Here is a 19,610-nt window from a genome sequence, read left to right as displayed (position 1 = left end):
ACTAGCCCAGAGGCAATAATGAGCTCAGCCTGAGCAAAGACTTTGTGGCCAAGGGCCAGCAAGGGAAGATGAGGACAGTCCCCTTCTCCTTCCCTTCCTTTTGTACTCCTCTGATTTTGTTGTGCTAGACAGAGGATGAGGGGGAAGGCAAAGCCAAGCTTCCTACAGCCCAAATGACTGCAAATACCGAAGTCTCACACCTGGCAGATCAGCCATGCGCCTGCTGTTTGTCATCCACCAGAGGCAGTAGAGCCACTGCCGAGTGAGAATGAGCAAGGATGGCAATTGCTGCAGGAGGGCTTGGGAACCAGCCACACTGTGGATTTAAAGGTGTATCTCAAGAAAGAGAAGAGAAGGGAAGGACAGGGTATCCAAAAACATGCAGCAGATAGGTGAAAACAAGAGGAGCTGCTATGCAAAAAGGAAGAGTTTGTTGCAGAAGGCACCAGAGCTGCAGGAGGCTTTCCAACCTCTTTTATCTTTGCACTCTATGCTTTCCTTGTGTTGTGTTCCCTTCCTCCAACTCATATCTGAGCTCTGTCCATCACACAAAGTCTATCATAGTTTATTGATTTATTTCCTCACAGCACAAAATTACAGCCTGGTCTGCCAGATCAAGTTGTGTCAGATGTACTCCTAACAGTTTGGTCATGGCAGGGGTGACTTAAAAAATGTTAATTGGAAATGAGAGTTTAAAATCAGCACAAAGTAGCAATTGTCATGAACGGTTCTTTTAAAATCCAAATGAGCCAAGAGGAACCGTTGTGCCAAGCAAAGCTGTACAGAGTTGTTACACCCTGTCAGTATTAGTTAATGAAACAAAAAGAGATATGAAATTGTAGAAATTCCAAGAAAAAAGCCCCTGAGACCAAACTGTAACACATGACCGAGCCTGCAGATTGCAAAACAGTTGCTCTTCCTGCTGGCTAGTGCATTGAGCACTGTGAGGTCTCTGGCAGTAAGGAAATTCTCTGCTTGTGACACAGAGCTATTGCTGGGTTTATATTTGCAGAGGTTGTTATTCTTCTGTCCTTCCTACTGTCCATTTTCCTACTAATTCTGCTTTATCGTGCAATATGGTGGAAATTTTGAAACTGCCCATGGAGACTGGAGAGTGTCCACCAGTATAACAGACTTGGACCATTAGTCCGGTCTAATTTTTAATCATGTAGACAAAGCTGACTCAGCTGGAGAGGTGGAAGACCTAAAATATCGAAATCTAATGCAGCTGGGTGTTCAGTGCAAGAAAGGTTTCTCATGGCTTTAAAATGTGAGTCAGAGACTTATCTGCTGTTAATAATACTGTCCATTCAACCCCCCTTCTGCTCACTTATTTCCATCCCTAGATTGCAGTATAGCTCAATGAACTTTGCTGATGTGTTAATGATAGCAGGCTGTCCAATGGTATTCCAGCCTCAAATCTCAGTATATTTCCAGAGAAAAAAGAAAAGTTTTGAGGAAAGAAAACTTTAATATCCTAAGCAGCATTTAGGTCTCTCTAGTACTAATCAGCTCAGCTTTATGACTAGACAAAAAGCAGATTGCTTTATCTGACAACTGTTGATGCATGACAAAATCTTTTAATGTATGAAAGCGCTAAGTGAACATCAAGGGAAAAAGACAGCATCTAGAAGTGCTTGCCTTTGGTGTGTAAAGTTTGGCATGTGTAATTTTTCCACCTTAATGTTGCTTCAACAGTCATTGCAGCAACATTAAGACACACATTAAACCAACGTCTATTATTTGGACATGCACCAAATAATGCAAATCAAAGGATAACCTATTAATTTGTTTAACTGTTTGTATATGTATGTATAAGCGTGTGCTTTCCCTTGGTTTATATTTGTTAATGATTTAAAAATGTGATTGTTTTGCAAAGTGAATATAAACATAAATTCACAGATCAGTGTGAAGTATTGGCTTTGGGTGACCATAGGAAATAAAAGCCCTCTCCCTAGACTTTGTAGATACTTTGATAATGTCCTCATGGACCTAATATAGCAAAATGGACAGTGAAACAGAGCAGGGACAGATAAATTCTGCAGGAATAGTTGTTAGAATAACAACTTCTAGCTTTCTATTTTGAAAAAACTTTGTAGTGGTTTCCTGGGGTATCATCCTTCTCTAGTCCTTGATTTTTCTTATTTGAATGTGGCTCAGGAATGCGTATAGATCTACCCAAAATAGTTGGGGAACAGACTGACTTTAGCAACATAGAGCTCAGCACAGCTACAAAACCTACCATAAAGCAGAAAAGAATATTCATGAGGAGCTCTAAGCTACCAAGATTGGCAGCACTGATTTTAAGCATTTATAGCACATATCTAGCAGATTTTGCAGGGCACCCGTGGGTGCCCTAGGTGTTAATTTGAACAAAAAAGCTAGGAAATTTCCCCCCAAACTCCCCAGACTGGCATTTGCCCAAGCTCTGATGTTGGAATTGGTTTGTTTTTGGCTGTACTGTGGTGCAGGCCAGCATACCTAACTGTCCATAACTGCTTAAAATTACTGCTAGATTCCTATGAAGCAGATTATTAAATGTAATTAGGTATGGAAAAAATAATTTTAAAAACCATGAAATAATGTGTAAAGAAAGATATTCATATAGGTAAGAAACCAAATCAAAGACTTTCCACTCATCGAGACCTGCAAAAATAGCACATTGCTCACAGATTCTACAGTATATGGAAGTCATAAAGCATGTGAAAACAGTATAGAAAGTTTTACATTTTAACAGTCTGTTATGTCTTTGTTTAGTTAAAATAATAGCACAACTAACCTCAAAGTGATCATAGTTCTCTTTTTATCTATGATGCACATTTCATTATATGCCTTCACTAGCCTAGGAACTAGTGAAGACATTGTATTTCACATGTTCAATGATATAATTTTAGTTGGATTTCAATTATAATCAAACAAGAATACATTTTGTGAATATGCCTATTTTAACATTTGGAATTCGGTCTTCCATCTCAGTGATCAGTATTTTATTTTATTTTAAAATAACTAAACATAAGTTTAGTTATGCATAACTAAAGTTTTACATATAGTTTTTGCATATGCATAAATATGTCTATAGAGTTATGCAGTGTTGCTAAGTGTTCAAAGGACAGGATTGACCACACATGACTTTTGACATTTGAAAGTTACATATCCAAGCACAATTTAGGTGATTCTATTTCAGCTAGTGGAGAGAATATGGTGTATTTAGAAGATTATTTTATTTTACCTTTCCATTTGCCTACTTTGGGATTAGATCAATTCTGTAGAAATACCTGTGATTATGAAAAGCATAAGTGTTGGCTGAAGAAACTGAATGATAGAAATACAAGTTAGAATCATTAAATCTCATATGAATTACTATCCCATGCCCCTCTCACCGAAAAATAGGAAAAAGTTCAGTTCCAGCATTTGCATTCATCTGCTTTGTCAAGCTGTTCATTCAATATGATTGCTGTGATTATTGACTTCTCAAATTACTCATTCTCCGGTTTCTGACTGAGTGAAGCCAAAAGCAAACAATATTATGTATAGAAAGAATTAAAAAGTAGTGCCCTACACTATTTCAAGACAGATGCAGGTGTGTGGATAAATTTCTTATCTGATTTAAAATTTTGCCCACTCTGCTGTCATCAAGACCTTTAGTAGATACAAAGGAAATGAAAAGTAAACAAGAGAATGACCCAAAGTACAACATGCTGTTTCAGACTGTTATCTCATAATCACCAGTATTTACTGTTGCAGGCAATGGTACATTAGAAAACCTGACCTGATTAACAAATAACCTTATTTCTGGCTGACTGTCACAGAAATAATCAGTTACTAACTTAAAGGTCTGTTTTTGTGTGAATTTATGGCTTGTCAGATTGTTGCCTAAAAGGGAACAATGTAGCATTGTAGCATATTATTATTACTAATAATAGTAATAGTAAAAGTTCTAGAAGTTATGTGATTTAAAATAGTACTTCTTGAACTCCTATAAGTATAGAGGAGTCTCATCAATCTTCTAAAAATTACTGGATTCAGCCTCTATATTTATAAATAAAATGTAAAAAATATGATTACAAAAAATTTAAAAATAATTGGGCAAACAAATATAGTCTAAAATATAAATTATTTGAAAATAATAAATTGTAAGGTTCATCTTAGAATTTTCATACCCAAGCCCATACATTTCATATGGTTTAGATTGCCAGTTCTGTTCATTTTGTTAGAGTGTGAAAGTTCCTATACTTATTTTGTTTGGGTGGTAGAGTTATTTATTCAGGAAATGAAAAGCTGCATGAAGATTTAAATGATCTATCTACTCAAATGAGCAATTCAGCATTTAAGAATCATAATCAGTCTCATGAGAGCCAATCACAGAAATCTCTCTGATTTCATGGTTCAGGATCATACCACTCAGCAACAGTTGTGGTGGTGGATGTACTGACAGATAGAAGTAGCTGTGCATTTTCATATCAATTCACAAGAAAACTTGGAAGACAACTTACAGCCTCCCCTGATATTAATTTAATGGTGGCAGTCAGCAGGAAGTGGTTAAACTTACTTTGGAAGCTCTGTGGTAGAGGGAATTTTCTTTGTCCTACTTCATTATAAAGAACAAAACATGTACATTGCTGGACTTTAAAGCCTTAAGAGAAACACTAGATTTTTAAAAAGAAATAGTTTTTCTAGGAAATACATAAGCATTGTTTTGTTGCAACATGTCTGCAAGATGATTGTAATTGTCTTTCATTCTGTCGTACCTTTCCCTTCTCTTCCCCCTCTCTCTCTTCTACCCTGTTTTACTTCTCTGCCTGCTCTCTGGTTTACCCTTTTAACAGTACAAGATCAAGACAAGCTACAAGGCATTTGCAGCAATCCCTACAAACACATTGCTTATGGAACAGAAGGTTAGTGTTTGCTCAAAGGCATGGGCACTGCATTGTGTATTTGAGACCATTCAACTTTGTGTACAAATTCTGACATTTCTGTTGGGGGATATTGCAGAATGTGAATTCTGGGAACTAACTAGTCAGGATTATAATTCCAGCCATTTTACAGGTCAACCACTTTCACTGAAGATCAAAGTGCCACTAATCTGAATTTCTGAAAATCAATTTACTATAAAAAAGGAAAAAATCTGTGTCCTAAAGGAATTGCCGTTTATCACAACATCTCGAAATCTGTTTTGTTATTGGGAAGTGTCTGAATCACTGCTGTTCTGGGACATGACAATCAGTAGATCTTGGTCAGTTAATGATTATTGAATGACAGCTGTGCTGACCCATAAATTTAACAATGAAAAATATGATATTTTGACCTGCTGTCTTGTTAAACTAAGAACCATCCTGGTCAGGCCATTGTCCACTGTTAACTTCCATTCTTCCTGAACACTGTGAGAGCTATCCAGTGGGCCATTCCCAGTTTGTAGTTTGTGGTGACAATCATTTTCTGTAGGACAGAAAATGATAGATTCAAACCCCAGACTTCTGTGCATTGATTTACTACCAAAGTCAGCAAAGGCAGGGCTGTATAGTCTTATTCAGACTTATTCAGACTTATTCAATTTAACTTGGAAAGCCAATTGAAATTTAAGCTTTGCATTAAGGGTTCAAAATACCCATGGACATTTATTTTTAAAATATTTTTCCCAAATTATTTTTGCTCAAAAGAATAGCTCTGTTTAACAAAAATTTTCTCTGATGATCAATGAGCTAAGTGTCTTGCATGCTTAAAGACATGCTGACATTCAGTTTGTAGCTTTATCGGAAAAAGCTTTCTGTTCAGGACCTAGTTGAAGAATTTAGCCTCTGATTAATTTCTTTAAACATTCCTGACTACACATCTAAGTATTTCTATAAGTATACAGCTCAGTTGATTTCACTAGTAGTTTACAAAGCCTGAAATTATTGATTAGGGTGAACTTAACTGTGTATAAAATTTGAAGATGATAATTTTTTTCCTTGAAATGTTACTGATTGTGATCGAGTAATTATCAGTTAAGTTCTATAAATCAGATTATTTTTCAGAAAAAAGACACATTCCTTTCTTTTCCAATGTTAATTTAATCTTGAATAATTTTCTTAATCTATTGCATAAAACCTGATCCTTCCCTTACTTAAATCTTGAATGCACTAATGAAGGTTATGTTTGCTTTAGCTTGCAATGTGGTGCAATAGAAACGACTCTGTAAAGGAAAATAGCTGATGCAGGAGATTCTACAACCCTACAGAATGTATTTTGGGAGGGTTTTGTTTGAGCAGAAAGCCTGTTAGCGGGTGGAAGAATTTGGTGGACTCCTGAAGTACCACTTCATGGTTGACTTCACCTGAAAGGCACTGTTTGTGCACTCTGAGACTGCACCACCCTGCAACTCAAGCCAGGTAGGTGGCCCTGAGCAGGGTACTCACTCTAAGATCACACTCCTGATGTGAACTAGTGGGCTTATGTCAGCTGTCTGATTGCACTTTTTCATAAGAAAATGGATTTCTTTTTGATGGTCGTGCTGGTGCTGTCTTGGGCATTGACTCACAACCTGCATGTTACTTATCCCAATACATAAAACTGATTTTTGCAATCAAATGCCAGGACCTGTGGAAAAAGTAAAGACTCAAAAAATGTCTGTGTTGAGATGGACTTTTAGTCATCCATGGATTTACTGAAAATTGTAGCCTTGGTGTATCCTTCAGTAGTGAAAGCAGTCATGTAGTGCTAATAAGAAATCAATTATCTCTTATAGGATTTGCCTTCAGGAGAGACTCTTGACTTAGTAACTTTGTAAGTGTGTGTTTCAGCATTGCCTGAGAACATGCTTTCTCCCACCTTGGGAGTCATGGATAACAATCTCCTATTGATCTGCAGCAGCAGCTAATTGTAGTGCTCCTAAACTGGTCCTGTTGTGTCAGCTGATAAGAGTTTAGAGTATGGCTCCTGTGAGAAAGCATGAAGTAGTCACATGGCACACACAGGCCCCATTGTACCAAGCCTTAATTTTAAAATATTCTCCTCAAAAGTGTTGGGTAGGGAACTTATGATACATTCTATCTCAGTGAGAGTACTTATGTTGTTCCCATTTTGTGCAAAGCGTTTTATACACAGCATTAAAAAGAGTGAGATTTAGGATAGTAAGATTGTAAATTGTATAAACAGTGTTTTATCAATATTCAAATAATTATTATATGATTAGTAAAACAACATAATTTTAGATATATTTTTTAGCCTAAGGTGCTAAAAATAGTGTTTTGCTATGTGATTAAATTAGAAATGCATGTTGTCAGAAGTCAACTTTTTTCCACTGTGTGAGTAATTATATTACTTAATTTAAGTGGTCATGAGAAATAAAATTAGTAAGAATTGTGTTGTGGGTGATCTTAGTAACAATTCTGCAGTATTAATTGGGTTCCATGACAGTCATGTGGCATGTAAGGTGCAATGATTTGACTGCCTCTAAATTTTCTCTTGGTGTCTAACTTTCTTTCTCAAGTTTCTTTCACATTTGTGTAGATGCTTCAATTTAAACTGGCATTTTTCAACTTCTGCTTGTGAAACCATTAGCCTGTCATTTTGAAGCCATTAGCCTTAATGTGTTTTCTAGAACATGTTCTTCTTATCCTCCAGTACTCTTACTCAAAGAGTGTTGTTCGAGTGTGTGCCCATTAGTAGAGAAGAAAAGGCTGATTGGCTATATATGTGTATACTTTGAGAAACCCAGAAGTGGCTTAGCCTCATCAAATCTCCCCACTGGCAAATCTCCCCAAAATCTTCCCAGCTGTTTGAGTTTGTATGGACCTGATATTTCTCACATAATTTCTGTTCTCTGCTCAGAAAAAGCACTATCCAGGCTATCTCTTGGAAGATTGGGCTGTAACTTCCTTCACAGCCAGAAGAGCAAGACTAGTTTTTAAGGGACTTACCCTCAGCATGGTCAGGCTCTGTCAGGGAGCAGCAAGAGGGGGTTGCTTTGCAGAGAGCCGAGTTGACAGCAAGGAGGTCAGGACAATGTCCTCACCACCACGGGCACAGCTCCACAGTGCCTGAGCAGGGATGGCAGAAATGCTGATAATGAGTTGGTGATACCCAGGGTCACTCAGCAGTGCCATCACAGCCACACAAATCCAGAGCTTTGAGTCAGGACCACAGACTGTGATACTGAACTATTCAGCCCAGCAGATGATAGGATCCACCGGCCAAATGAGGAAGCTGAACAAGTTTAATATAGGCATAAGGCAAAAAATTGACAGAGAGAATTAATTAACCATTAGAAAAAATTGCTGGAGACTGAAATAGGCTTTTTATCACAAAAATTGAAAAATGAGGATGGGACAGTTTTCTGGCTTCTCATATTCCAGATAGTCCTGTGGTTTAAAGACGTCATACTAGGTGAGCACTGTCATTCCTTCTGGCCTTATTAACACTGAGACAGTGAGTCACATTTCTACAGACACTCACTTCTGGGTAAGTTCTACAATTACATGGATGTGGTCACAGTCTAATTCAAAATTCCCTTCTGAATTGGGTATTATTTAAAAAAGTAATGTGTCTGTTATTTAGAGGTTGTATTTGTCAAGTGTCAACTACGATGCCTTTCAGTCAAAATGGATAGATAAAGAGTTTATTTCCAGGCGCTATAGCAAAATTCACAACTTTAAATACTTTGTGTTAAGAAAGAAAGGCAATAATTTGTGCAGTTGTAGAGTGATAATGGGCCTTGTTTGTCTGTAATAATAACCAAATGTGCTAATGTACGAGCAGCCTATGAACTCCTTCTTTCCTTATTTCAAGGGCCTTGAAAATAGTCTCTTAAAATAAGTACAACTTCATCTTCAGGATTATGTAGAATTTGATATGTTACTCAAAAACTGTTGTAGGCTTTGGATTGATTTACAAACCAAAAAAGTATTCTCTTAACAGTTCAGTTGACTTTGGTCTACAGCAAGCTCTATGCAGGTGAATGCATGGGTTTGCTGTATTTGTCCAGCTACACAACCCCTCTGCATACTGATTGGTGTGAATTTCCCTTGTCTGAGCATCATTTTGGTGCAAAGGAAACATGGACATACAGACTTGGTGCTGCAAATATTCTGCTCAGACTTCCCTCAGCCTGAACTGAGGATGAAGTGTGGCACATGTGTTACAACCCAGGATGAAGGAATTGTTTGGAAACAAACCTGTTTCATGGCTGAGGCTTATCCAACACTTACCAAGTCTTCTGAAAATCACTAGGTATGATTGGCTGTGGGTGGAAGGGATGCAAGTGTTGTCTCATTTGGATTGCATTTGTCAACTGTTTACAGCAGACAGCAATAATTTAAGTTCTAAATAAATGTAGAAAAAAATAAAACAGTCTTTCCATAGTTTGTTACACTTCTTGGAAAGTTTCAAAGATCTGGTAATTGCATTCCATCACCTGCAAAAACAGACTAAAGGCAGTGCAGCATATTCTCCTTGTGGAAGGAAAAAATAAAAAAAGGTATGTTCCTCTGCATGCAGAAGGGAAAAAAGAGGGTATGTTGGTTGGTTTTTTTTTATTTTTAATTTTTTAATTTTTTTTTAAAGAAAAGGAAGAAATGCAACTGAGGAAGTGTGGCAGCATTCAGGCTACATTGAAGACCCATCTTTAATTCTTACCTTTAGGAAACTCTTAGTTATTGTATTATCAAAAATCCATTGCTATAGGAACTGATCACAGCAAATGCAGATACAGGCTGCTCCTGGAAATCATACAGCAGGAACCTGGAAGAAAATTTTTCTCACTCTCAGTTGATTGAGCTGACTGTTGGACAATTGGCTATTATGAGGAATGTCAGAACTTTCTGGACCTGCAAAGCATTTCTGACAAGATTCTGTTGAGAATATCTTGATAAAAATAGATTTTCTCTGAATACTTTTGGTGTGCACTTACTAGGTGAATTTCTTGCATCCAGGTTATGTGTTCACATCAAAATGTTTCTCAAGGCTAGAGACAAATGCCTCGTGGTAAGAGAGAAAGGCAATAGGGCAGTTGTAGGACTAAATAAAATACCTGGTTTGTCTGTGATAATAATCAAATATGCCGATGTAGGAGCAGCCTTTGAGCTCACTCATTTTTCATGGGCCTTGCAGTTTTCAATATTAGTTATTTTATCGGACAGAAAATATTAGGTATAATTTCAGTAAAATTTTCAGTATAATCCCCCAGAATCTTCAAGAGAGAAGTTAAAGTAAATAATGGTATCTGGTAAAGGAAAGATGGTATGTGAAGTTCCATTGTACAGTGGGATTTTTTTACATGTGCTGAGGGCTTAGGAAAAGATAAAGATGGGGAAAATATGCTCAGTTCAGGGTTTTCAGAATACAACAATGTAGTAATTACATATCCTCTGAACAGAGAGAGACATGGTTCTCCCAGGAAAATCCTGGGAAGCTGTGTAGAAGCTGTAGGAAACGTAGAGGAAGGAATTCAAACAATTATTATCTCTCTTTCTGTAACTATTGTTTATAAATATGGTTCTCCAGAGTGTGCTATTCATAGTTCACCAACAGTGTAGGAGGTTTTCACTTTGAGACCAATCAAGTATCAGCTTAGCTAGTCAGAGTATAAAAGTCACAACTTCTTCCTAATAAAAAATTGTATTTTGCTTTTTGATGACTGGATTCTTCTTTCCATCCCTGACTCAACAGCATCACAGTAAGAAGAAAGTTATGTCAGATCACAAAATTCTTTTTTTTTTCCTCTTTCTATTAATGTTGTCCATTGGTGGATGAAATTATATTCTGCATTTCCTATATGTTGCCTGGACTTTTCAGTCTTCCAATGAAGTATTGGGGATTGTGTTTGGATCATTTACCAATATCCTTCCAGCTCTGATACAGTTTTAGCACCCAAAAAGGAAGAAAGAGGAGGGAAGGGTTGTAGTCGGCAGTGATGTCAATGGCACAAATGCATCACACCCCCAAAATTGCCCTTTTCAAGGAAAAAAAAAAGTGGTTCAGCAACTGGTTATTTCATATAAATTGCTTTACATTTTCGTTATCTAAATTATGATGTTCTTTTAAATTGTGGTACCACTGTTGTTTCACATATAATCAAAAATTTGAATGTCTAAATAAGAATGTTCCACTTCTAATATTGTTAGACCATCAGCATAGGAAGTGAATCTTGAGTACTGTTGATAGTGCTAATCAGCAGTATGTAGATAGAAATTAATCATAACATTTTTGCATGATGACACCAGTAATTTTGAAAATGTACTTGTACATTTTTATCTCTTTATTTTTTCTATGTGGAAATGTGAAAGAAGGCATGCTGGGAAAAAAAATGAGATGTGTTTTGAAAGGCTAACAACAGATTAAACAGAACTATTTATCTTTGTAGAGGTGTAGATTTATCTTTGTAGGGATAGTTGTAGAGAGTATAGTTTCTTGTTTGTACTCTTTCTTTGGAAAATTCAGCTGTTCAAATAAGAAAAAATGAAAAATAGGAAAAAGAGGAAAGAAAAAAAGAAGAATTAAAGAGGTGAAAGAGTGAATAAAATTAGATTAATTGGTTTGAAGATTAAAATTTTATTTTCCCAAAAGCACAGTAAGGGAGAGCACTGCAACTTTTTCTAGTGTGGCTCCTGCATGATGGCTGTATCTCAGAGGGACTGTGGAGAGCACAGACCTTGGTGCTGTGCTCACCTGAATTACTTAGTCACTGAAGGCTCCAAAATGGAAAGATATTTGGGAACTCATCTTCTGAAATGAATAGGTGCTTAAATTAGCCAGTCTTGGTTCTGAACAGAGACTTCTGGATGTAGCTGTAATTCCCCTGGAAAGATCCCCAAATCTTCAGGGTAGTTGTTTCTTACCCTTGATTTTGTTCACCCACTATTCTGGTGAAGTGAATATGAAACGGAAACTGTAGTTTTTTTCTTAGCAATCCCTTTATTATGTTTATTATCCTCCTGGTTTCTTAGGGGTTTTGAGAAGCTTAGACAATTCCCCATTCCAAATCCACGATTGATTAAAAGTTTTCCTTTTTCCTAACTCACATTCAAACTCATCATCCCTCTACATCATGTTTTGTCAATCCTGACCCTAATGGGTACTGAAATTACTCTTCTACTTAATTTTACTGCTTATTGAACCGGGGAACTGTATTTGAGTGCAGTGCTGAGCTCTCTTTGGCTGAGTCCTCCTCTTCAACAGGACTGTCTGTCTTTTTGAAACTCTAACTGGGTGACAATGATGAGACTTCAGAGATGAGAAAGGCTATTTATCTTTTCATGGTCTGTCTTGGGATAGGATTACATTAATTTCTGTATATCAAAGTGAATTTTTCTTTCTTTTACTTTTAACCTTTTGAACTACAACTACTCTAAGGCAAACATATCTGTCATTTGTCAAAAGACAGAGAAAAGAAGAAATGTTTGGAAAGCAGCCACTTTTAATTTCAGTGGAAGACATGGTGTTCCATAAATGTGCTTTTGTGCAAGATCATTTGTGGGTGGTATTATAATAACATTTAAAGTAAATTGTCATTAACTTTTTGCTTAGGTGTTCAGAGATGTGTGCTGCCAGTAGCTGGACAAGGAAAGAAATCAAATGTAGTCAGCAAAGTAGAACTCAGACATAAGTATGCTTCTTTTCTTTTTTTATTTTTTAAAGATTCTGACATTTCCATCACAGGTCCACATACATATCCTGGATCTGGCAGCCCTCTTACCCACCTCAGTGGGACCAGTCCGTTCACGCAGAATCTCACATGCATGAAGAAGGGCTTTACTGGAATGCTCTTTCTTCCTCTTATACTTAAAAAAAATTAACACAATGAAACCTTACAAAAACATAATGTGTTAAACAAAAAAACTCCACAAACCCTGCAGTTCCCTTCCCTGTAGTCCAGCTTCAGCAGACACATAGCAGGCTTCCAGAGTAATTTTTGGTCTCAGCACGGTGTCTATTTGAAAATCAGTTCAAAGCAAAAACGGGTGATGGCAGGGAGAATGTGCTTCATAGATGCTGGATGAAGATCAAAAGGGAACTGAGCAGTGGATTTTGGCTTTTAAGGACCCTTATAAAGTGAAGGGATTGGCAAAGTGATTTCCACTGTTTTCAAGGCTGCTCCAAGTACTGGTATAGGAAAGCGAGTGGTATAGCCAAACACAAGAAGGTTGTGTTTTGTTTTGGAGAGATTACATATGTGCTTGGTGTAAGAATACAAATAGAGTATGGAATATATTTTGCTCCATGCATTTCTGATTTCAGGCTAAAACCCAAGAATGGTAAGCACTATTTTTATTGCAAGGTGAAACCACCATTGTCTTTAAACAGGAGACACTTTTCACAGAAAACATCTACTAAAGGAAAAAAGGGTCTCCTGTGTGTTTGGGTCCCTGCCTTGTCCACCTGCTCATAGGTGGTGGCTATCTGTTGGCACACAGCAGGCAGCCCCCAACACCTCTGAGGCACATGATGCACACTCACCATGTCACATGTACTGTGAAGGAGGTGGCATTGTTGAAGGAGAAGACAATTGGAATTGGTAGTTTCTGATTTTCCAAAAGTGGAGATGATTCATCCTGCTTGAATACTTTCTTCTCTGTAAACCCATACCTGCATTCTGAATCAGGTTTTGGTAACTTAAAGAACATCACTAGGCCTGTAATTTCTTTCTTTTCCATCTTTCCATGGTGAAAGAGAAAGTGCCACCTTTAGAAAGAACTATTGGAAAAAGTGTATGTTTGCTCGGTTTTCAAAATTTTCAGCTGTGTATCACACCAGTACCTCTTGAATTGCAGGCATTAGAAGAGCCAACCAAGCCTGCTAGTGTGACTGAAGGCCCTGCTTTGGACACTCATTCAGAGGTAGTGATGTTATTTATCTTTCAGATCTATATTTGAAATCAAAAATCAAAGTTTAACTGAGTGATCCATCCTCCCTTTTCAGATGTGCTCCCCTGCCCAGCTCAGACAACAAACAGAAGAGTTGTGTGCTGTCATTGATCAAGTCCTGCAGGACCCCTTGACTATGGTAACCCATCACTATGTGGAATGGACTTATTCTCTTCCTTTCCTTTTGTCTTCTGTCATTAACATGTCCATTTTCTGTTGAAAATATTTTTCCAGCGTCGGTGTGAGTCTTCTCCAAGTTTTCTGCAGATGAGCACAGAGTCAGATGTTGGCAAGGTAAGTGAATAAGCCCACGTCCACAGCAAGGGCTCTTTTCAAGTAATTATAAAGGCAGGCAAAATCAGTAGGCAGTAGGGACTGCTGCGAGAGTAAAACCAATGGCAACTCAGAGCTACAGCTGAGAAATGCAAAATCAAAAGTGTTTGGTGGTTAAAAAAGCATGGAAAGACAGAAATGTAGCCCTGGAGTCGGTGCAGTCTTTGCTGCAAGATGCTTTCCTGAAGTCAGAAGGAGATATATATGAAAGAGAAAGAGTGTATTAAGACTTCAGAAGCTAAAAATCTCTCATACCTTTCCTGCCATATGGCAGGGTCTCTGGCCTTCTCCCAGACTTCATCCCACCCATGCGTGCTTACTACAAAGCAACCAATATTTCTAGCTTTGGTGGCTGAAATCATCTTTCAGAACTTAGGTTTTTTTCAAGTTCATTATTTATTTTATAATAATGGGAGTATTAAATTAATAGTTGGACTTGTTCCGATGTTCTGATTTAAATTTAAGTCTCACCACTCCCAGAAGGAGGATGTCTGCAATACATCTTTCTCCTTGATAGCTAAGAAATAGGTAGTAAGAGGCAGGGTTACTTTTCTATTTCTAAACTTCTGGTTTCATTAAGTCATACTGATGTGCCTTCTGGGTTCAGGGTGGCTAACCAAGGGATTCAGTTTTGCATTCAGTTTGCTCCAGGTGAATTAAAGTTACTCATCACAGCTATAGGAAAGTGAAAATGGCAGAAATGCAACTAAAAATGGCAGGAAAGGAATTTCTGGCAGATGAACACATCAAAAAGTTAATCCATTCAAAATATCCTGCTGAATGTCTAGTCCACCATGCAAGAAAAGGACGTAGGTCCAGCATTTCTCAGTGGCTATATTGAATATACAATCTAAATTTAATTTCTGTGTTTGAAAGTACTTCTGTCAATCAGCATGCAGTGGTGAATTGGACTTCAAGAGGCTGAAAGACAGAAATGTGATAGCAGGAGAAGGATGGGCAGACAGTGTAATTGAGTATGTTTTCCAATGCCTGAAGAATCTGGAGTGGTTAAAATGCTGCTACCAAGCTGAGTTAGAGTATCCAAAAACCACTTCCTTGGGCAATTGAGAATGGAAGGCATCTTTTAGCAGTCATGAAATCAAATAAAGGGGGGCAAAAGGTGAGCTTAACAGGATGCAACATAGGAACCAAGCTAAAAGTGTTGAGGATCTCAGAATGAGGTCAAAAAGTGTTTAACAGAGGGTAAAAGAAGGTCATAGACATGGAAGAAAAAAAGAGCTGATAAGTGAATGCCTTAGAATTTTTATGGATTAGTCAAATTAAAGCACATTCTTGCAAATGAAAGCATGGAGATGTAATATTTTTTTTATTTTGCGAGCAAATGTAACTTCAATTTCATAGGGCAATGATACTTATGATACTTATTTTGTTATGAGAGTTCTCACATTAAATATCATCCTCAATATAGCAGGATCAATGGTTTTGAGCAGTAAAAATTAAGTAGTATTTTCTACAATAAACATACATGCAAAGCTTAAATATGCCTTAGCCTCATGTATGGTGTGAATATTTCTGGAAAACTGAAGTTTTCCTGAATTTGTGCAATTAATAAATTCTCAGAAGGTTGTAAATCTCTTGAAGTTACTGTTCAGAATAACTCAATATATTGATTATATATCTATTTTTTTTTTACAAGATGTCAACAACACTGCAGAGAGCAGCTGGGCGTGAAACCAGATATGTAAGTACTTTTACAATTGCTCTATGTTTTGCATGTAAAAATGCTTACTCTGTCTGCTCCTGAACAATCCTGGCTGAGCCTGAGCAAGTATCTGCTTGTGATATCAGATGTTGACTAGCATAGACAAACACATATATTACAGTGCTGGCATTTGAGACTTGAGGTGTCTTCTCACTGTAGTAAATCCACCCCAGCTGGAGTCTCTTCACTGCTGTGTCTGTTGATAATTTCACCTGTGTAAATATGATGTTAAAATTAACTTCCTCACACACTTCTTTGTTTTGTTTCCTTCAAGCCTGCGGCAAGGGTTCAGCTGTTTGGTAAACAGACTGTTTGTTATGGGTACTGAAGGGTGCATTTCTTTGGACTCAGCCTGCACTGTAGGGGACTTGCTTTGGTAGAAATCCTGTAGTTCTTGCTTACCCTTCAGAATCTGGGATTGATCCAAACTTTTCTTTCCAAGATACAGATTTGGAAAGAAAAGTTGGCTGAAAACCCACAGTTTAGATGAATTGAAGCTGTTTTGTCACATACACACACATTCCAACATATGTTGAAAATATCTATATTGAGTCATTTGTTCAATTATTGAAACATTAAGCCCAATTAACATATTAATTCTCTCTAGCATACACAGTTACTGCAGGTTCCACATTTCACTTGCAACTCATTTAGTCATGTGGAGAGAAATCTCAGCTTCCTATTCGTCATTCAGAATTTCTATTGAATCTCAAATCAAAGCAGTGCTGGCAAAGCAGCAGAGGTCTCCCAGTTTTATGCCAGCACAATGCTTGACTGATCAATTCAATTTTGCTTCCTGAATGTGGCAGTATGCATATTTTACTGCACACTGTGATTTTTGCTTGACAGATTGTGCTGGCTCATACTAATTAGGAAGAATATTAGAGGAAAGCTTTTTAATGAAATAAAAGAGTGTACTTCAGACGTAGTCTTTGAGAACAGAGTGTATTTAATAATACTCCAGTACAAATCTCCAGCTCTCAAAACTGAAATATGGACATATACCATAATTTCAGGCATCCATCTTAGGGAAGCCTAGGGATGGCATGGAAAATCACCCTTACATACACTTTTTGTTTCTGTTTCCAGCAGAACTTTCTAGATGAATGGAATAAATCAATATTTAAAAATATGTTTGGGAATTACCCAGAGGTTTATTGGAAGGCCAATCCTTGCTATAAGGTGTACAGGTGTGCTGAATTTTTTGTGTGTCAGGAGACAGACTGGGGCCCCCAATCTGGGCTGTGGTGCCTGAACTTGATGGGTCCAGGCTCTCCTGTGCTCTGCCATTGCTGTACTCTGCAGAGTCTCCTGAGGGGCATATGAGGTGTCTCTAATAGCATAGCTGCATCACAACTCTCTCCTCCTCTCTAAATTTGCTTCCTTAGTAGAATATAAAAAGGCTATTTCTGCCCCAGTTAATAATCCAGGCAGTGGTTTGTCCTCTGGCCATTGGAGAAAGGACACACAGAAATGGTTTTCCATAGAGTTATCTTCTTTTTGTATCTATGATATCTAATACTGAGATGCTTGTCAAAATGTTGCTTTGAAGGCATTTTTGGTTAAGAGTGGCTTAAATTTTTTTGTAAGTAATGCTAAAATATTATTTATAACCACCACATGTAAAGGTATATATATTTATACATGGTAATATTTCGAATTGCTTCAATAGGTTATACAGAGTAGTAGATTATAAAAATATGTTGAAATAACCTGCCATTTGACAATTAAAATGTCATAGATTTGCCTTGGCATCAGCTAACTTTTATATTCTCATGAACTTCAGAACCTTTTAAGGATGTAAATGATTGTACAAACAGCAAGTGAGTGTATAAAAAGTATGAAAACTAAATTCAGTTTGTACCAGCTGACAACTAAGTACTACAGTTGTAAGTTAATTGCATTTAAAACTGTATGGTGTTTGATATTATTCTATTCACCATTTAATAATAATGCATCTCTGCTGGCTTTAGGGATGATACTGCTGATTTTTAATAATAATACAATGATTCTCTAGATAGGAATTTCTCATGATTAACTGGAAAAATGAATGTCCGTATTACTGACATGTATGCTTAAGCAGGATTGTTCTGGTTCTCCTACTATAAAATGAGGAAAGATGAAGAAGGTACTCAACCCAGTACTATTCATAATGTTAATAACACTGATGCTGCAAATTAACAGCCAATGGCAGGCTCAGAAAAATAAGATTTAAATTTCAGGATTAAATGAAGATGAAAAACAGAAATTTTGTTGCACTTGGAAAAAAGAATTCCTAAAATCTTAACAGGCATTTGACTATATATAGAAATAAACTGGAAATGAGAATATTCTTTCATACCACTGTGTCAGTGGGAAAGCCTTCTGTAGATAAGTTAAGCCTAGTGCTGTACCTGAATTTTTTTCTGTCATCATTATAATCACAAAGATATTGCATGTAATATTGTATATATTCATCTTTTTTGCAGGCCAACCTTTACAAATCAGTGCCTACAGTAACTGAGAGTCAGCTGGTATGTAGAGTACAGCTGTGATACACTGTTTTTCAAATTTGCACAAGCACAAAATTGTATTAATTATTTGCTTTCTTAGTCCTTTGAAAAAAATTCCAGTCAATATCTTTTTACAAAGCTGCACTGCTTCTACAGAGCTGTATTGTTTTTTGGTTTTTTTTTTTTTTTTTTTTTTTTTTTCTGTGCTGAATATACACGTGTTTCAAGTAGTTATAAATCCTGATACTACTTGTAAACCCATGGGCCAAATGCCAAACTACAGAGTCATGCTGAATCTTGAGGTGCATGACAGCGGTAGAGTCAGCTGCTGGTTCTTGGACTTTTAATTTTCCACTTGTACAATTTTGTGTAAGTGCAAAAAGATTCTAGCATCTATTTCCTTCTTACTTCTACTCTGTTCTGTGTCAAAGCTGCTTCAATGAGTGAAAAGCCAGGGTAAGATCAAGTAAGAAAGGGAGATTATATGTTCATTTTAGCTCTGATCACAATTTCATCTTGTTGGAGCCAAAATTTCTAAAGAGTCAGAAGAGAAATCATGGAGCCTGCCCAAGCGATAGTGATAACTAATGGATGCTTAGGGGAACAAGGAGACGTGGATGAGACATTTTTCCCTTGTATTTCAACTAATGGAATTTAGCGACTTCCTGAACCAATTTCTTCTCCTAGCAATGTTTGACTAATTCTTCTTTCATGATTTTTCCAGTTACTTTTTGATTTTTTTAATATTTTGATCTTTATAACATTCTCTAGCAACAGACTTTACTTTTAAATTATGCATGGTGCAAAATAGTACTTTAGTACTTTTTTTTAAACCTATGACTTGACCTCAGTCCTTGTATTGAAATAGCAAATAATATTTCTTTCTTTGCTTTCTAAATAACATCAATTTTTTTTTTAGATATTGCAATAATATCTAGACCTAGCACTACCCGTCATGTCTGTTTCATGTAGAAAATTAAAAATTGCTTGGTCACTCTTTGAAAAGCATGGACTTTTCATCCCATAGCACTGATGATGCTTCTTGCCCTTTTCTATATCTTTTTCAGATATTTGTTTTTGAGATTGGGGGACTAAAACCATAAACTGCTCTTGTATAGTTCTGAATACAGAACTTTCTATTTACATGAGGATGTGATAAGATCCTTTATTGCTATTTCTGTTCCTTTCTTAACAATTTATAGGACTTTATTTAGTTCTCCCTAC

At 36.9% G+C, this 19,610-nt stretch overlaps 1 protein-coding gene across 15 annotated transcripts in view; it reads left to right on the top strand.

Moving 5' to 3' along the window:
- The window catches only part of LOC120510162 (muscular LMNA interacting protein), a 103,178-nt gene that overhangs the window by 52,218 nt on the left and 31,350 nt on the right, over positions 1-19,610 (top strand). For 6 of the 15 annotated variants that reach the window (XM_039725754.1, XM_039725727.1, XM_039725708.1 and 3 more), the window contains 6 exons: positions 4,824-4,895; positions 13,746-13,811; positions 13,894-13,977; positions 14,073-14,132; positions 15,829-15,873; positions 18,363-18,407. In XM_039725754.1, coding sequence (XP_039581688.1) covers positions 4,824-4,895; positions 13,746-13,811; positions 13,894-13,977; positions 14,073-14,132; positions 15,829-15,873; positions 18,363-18,407 — 372 coding nt within the window. Of the gene's footprint in view, positions 1-4,823; positions 4,896-6,144; positions 6,369-13,745; positions 13,812-13,893; positions 13,978-14,072; positions 14,133-15,828; positions 15,874-18,362; positions 18,408-19,610 lie in introns of those variants that run through there. The other 9 variants (XM_039725763.1, XM_039725745.1, XM_039725689.1 and 6 more) reach the window with 5 other exon arrangements.

This window comes from Passer montanus, unplaced genomic scaffold (assembly GCF_014805655.1).
Source record: "Passer montanus isolate IOZ18808 unplaced genomic scaffold, ASM1480565v1 scaffold11, whole genome shotgun sequence".
NCBI classification, from domain to species: domain Eukaryota; kingdom Metazoa; phylum Chordata; class Aves; order Passeriformes; family Passeridae; genus Passer; species Passer montanus.
This window is presented reverse-complemented; position numbering and strand designations above follow the sequence as displayed.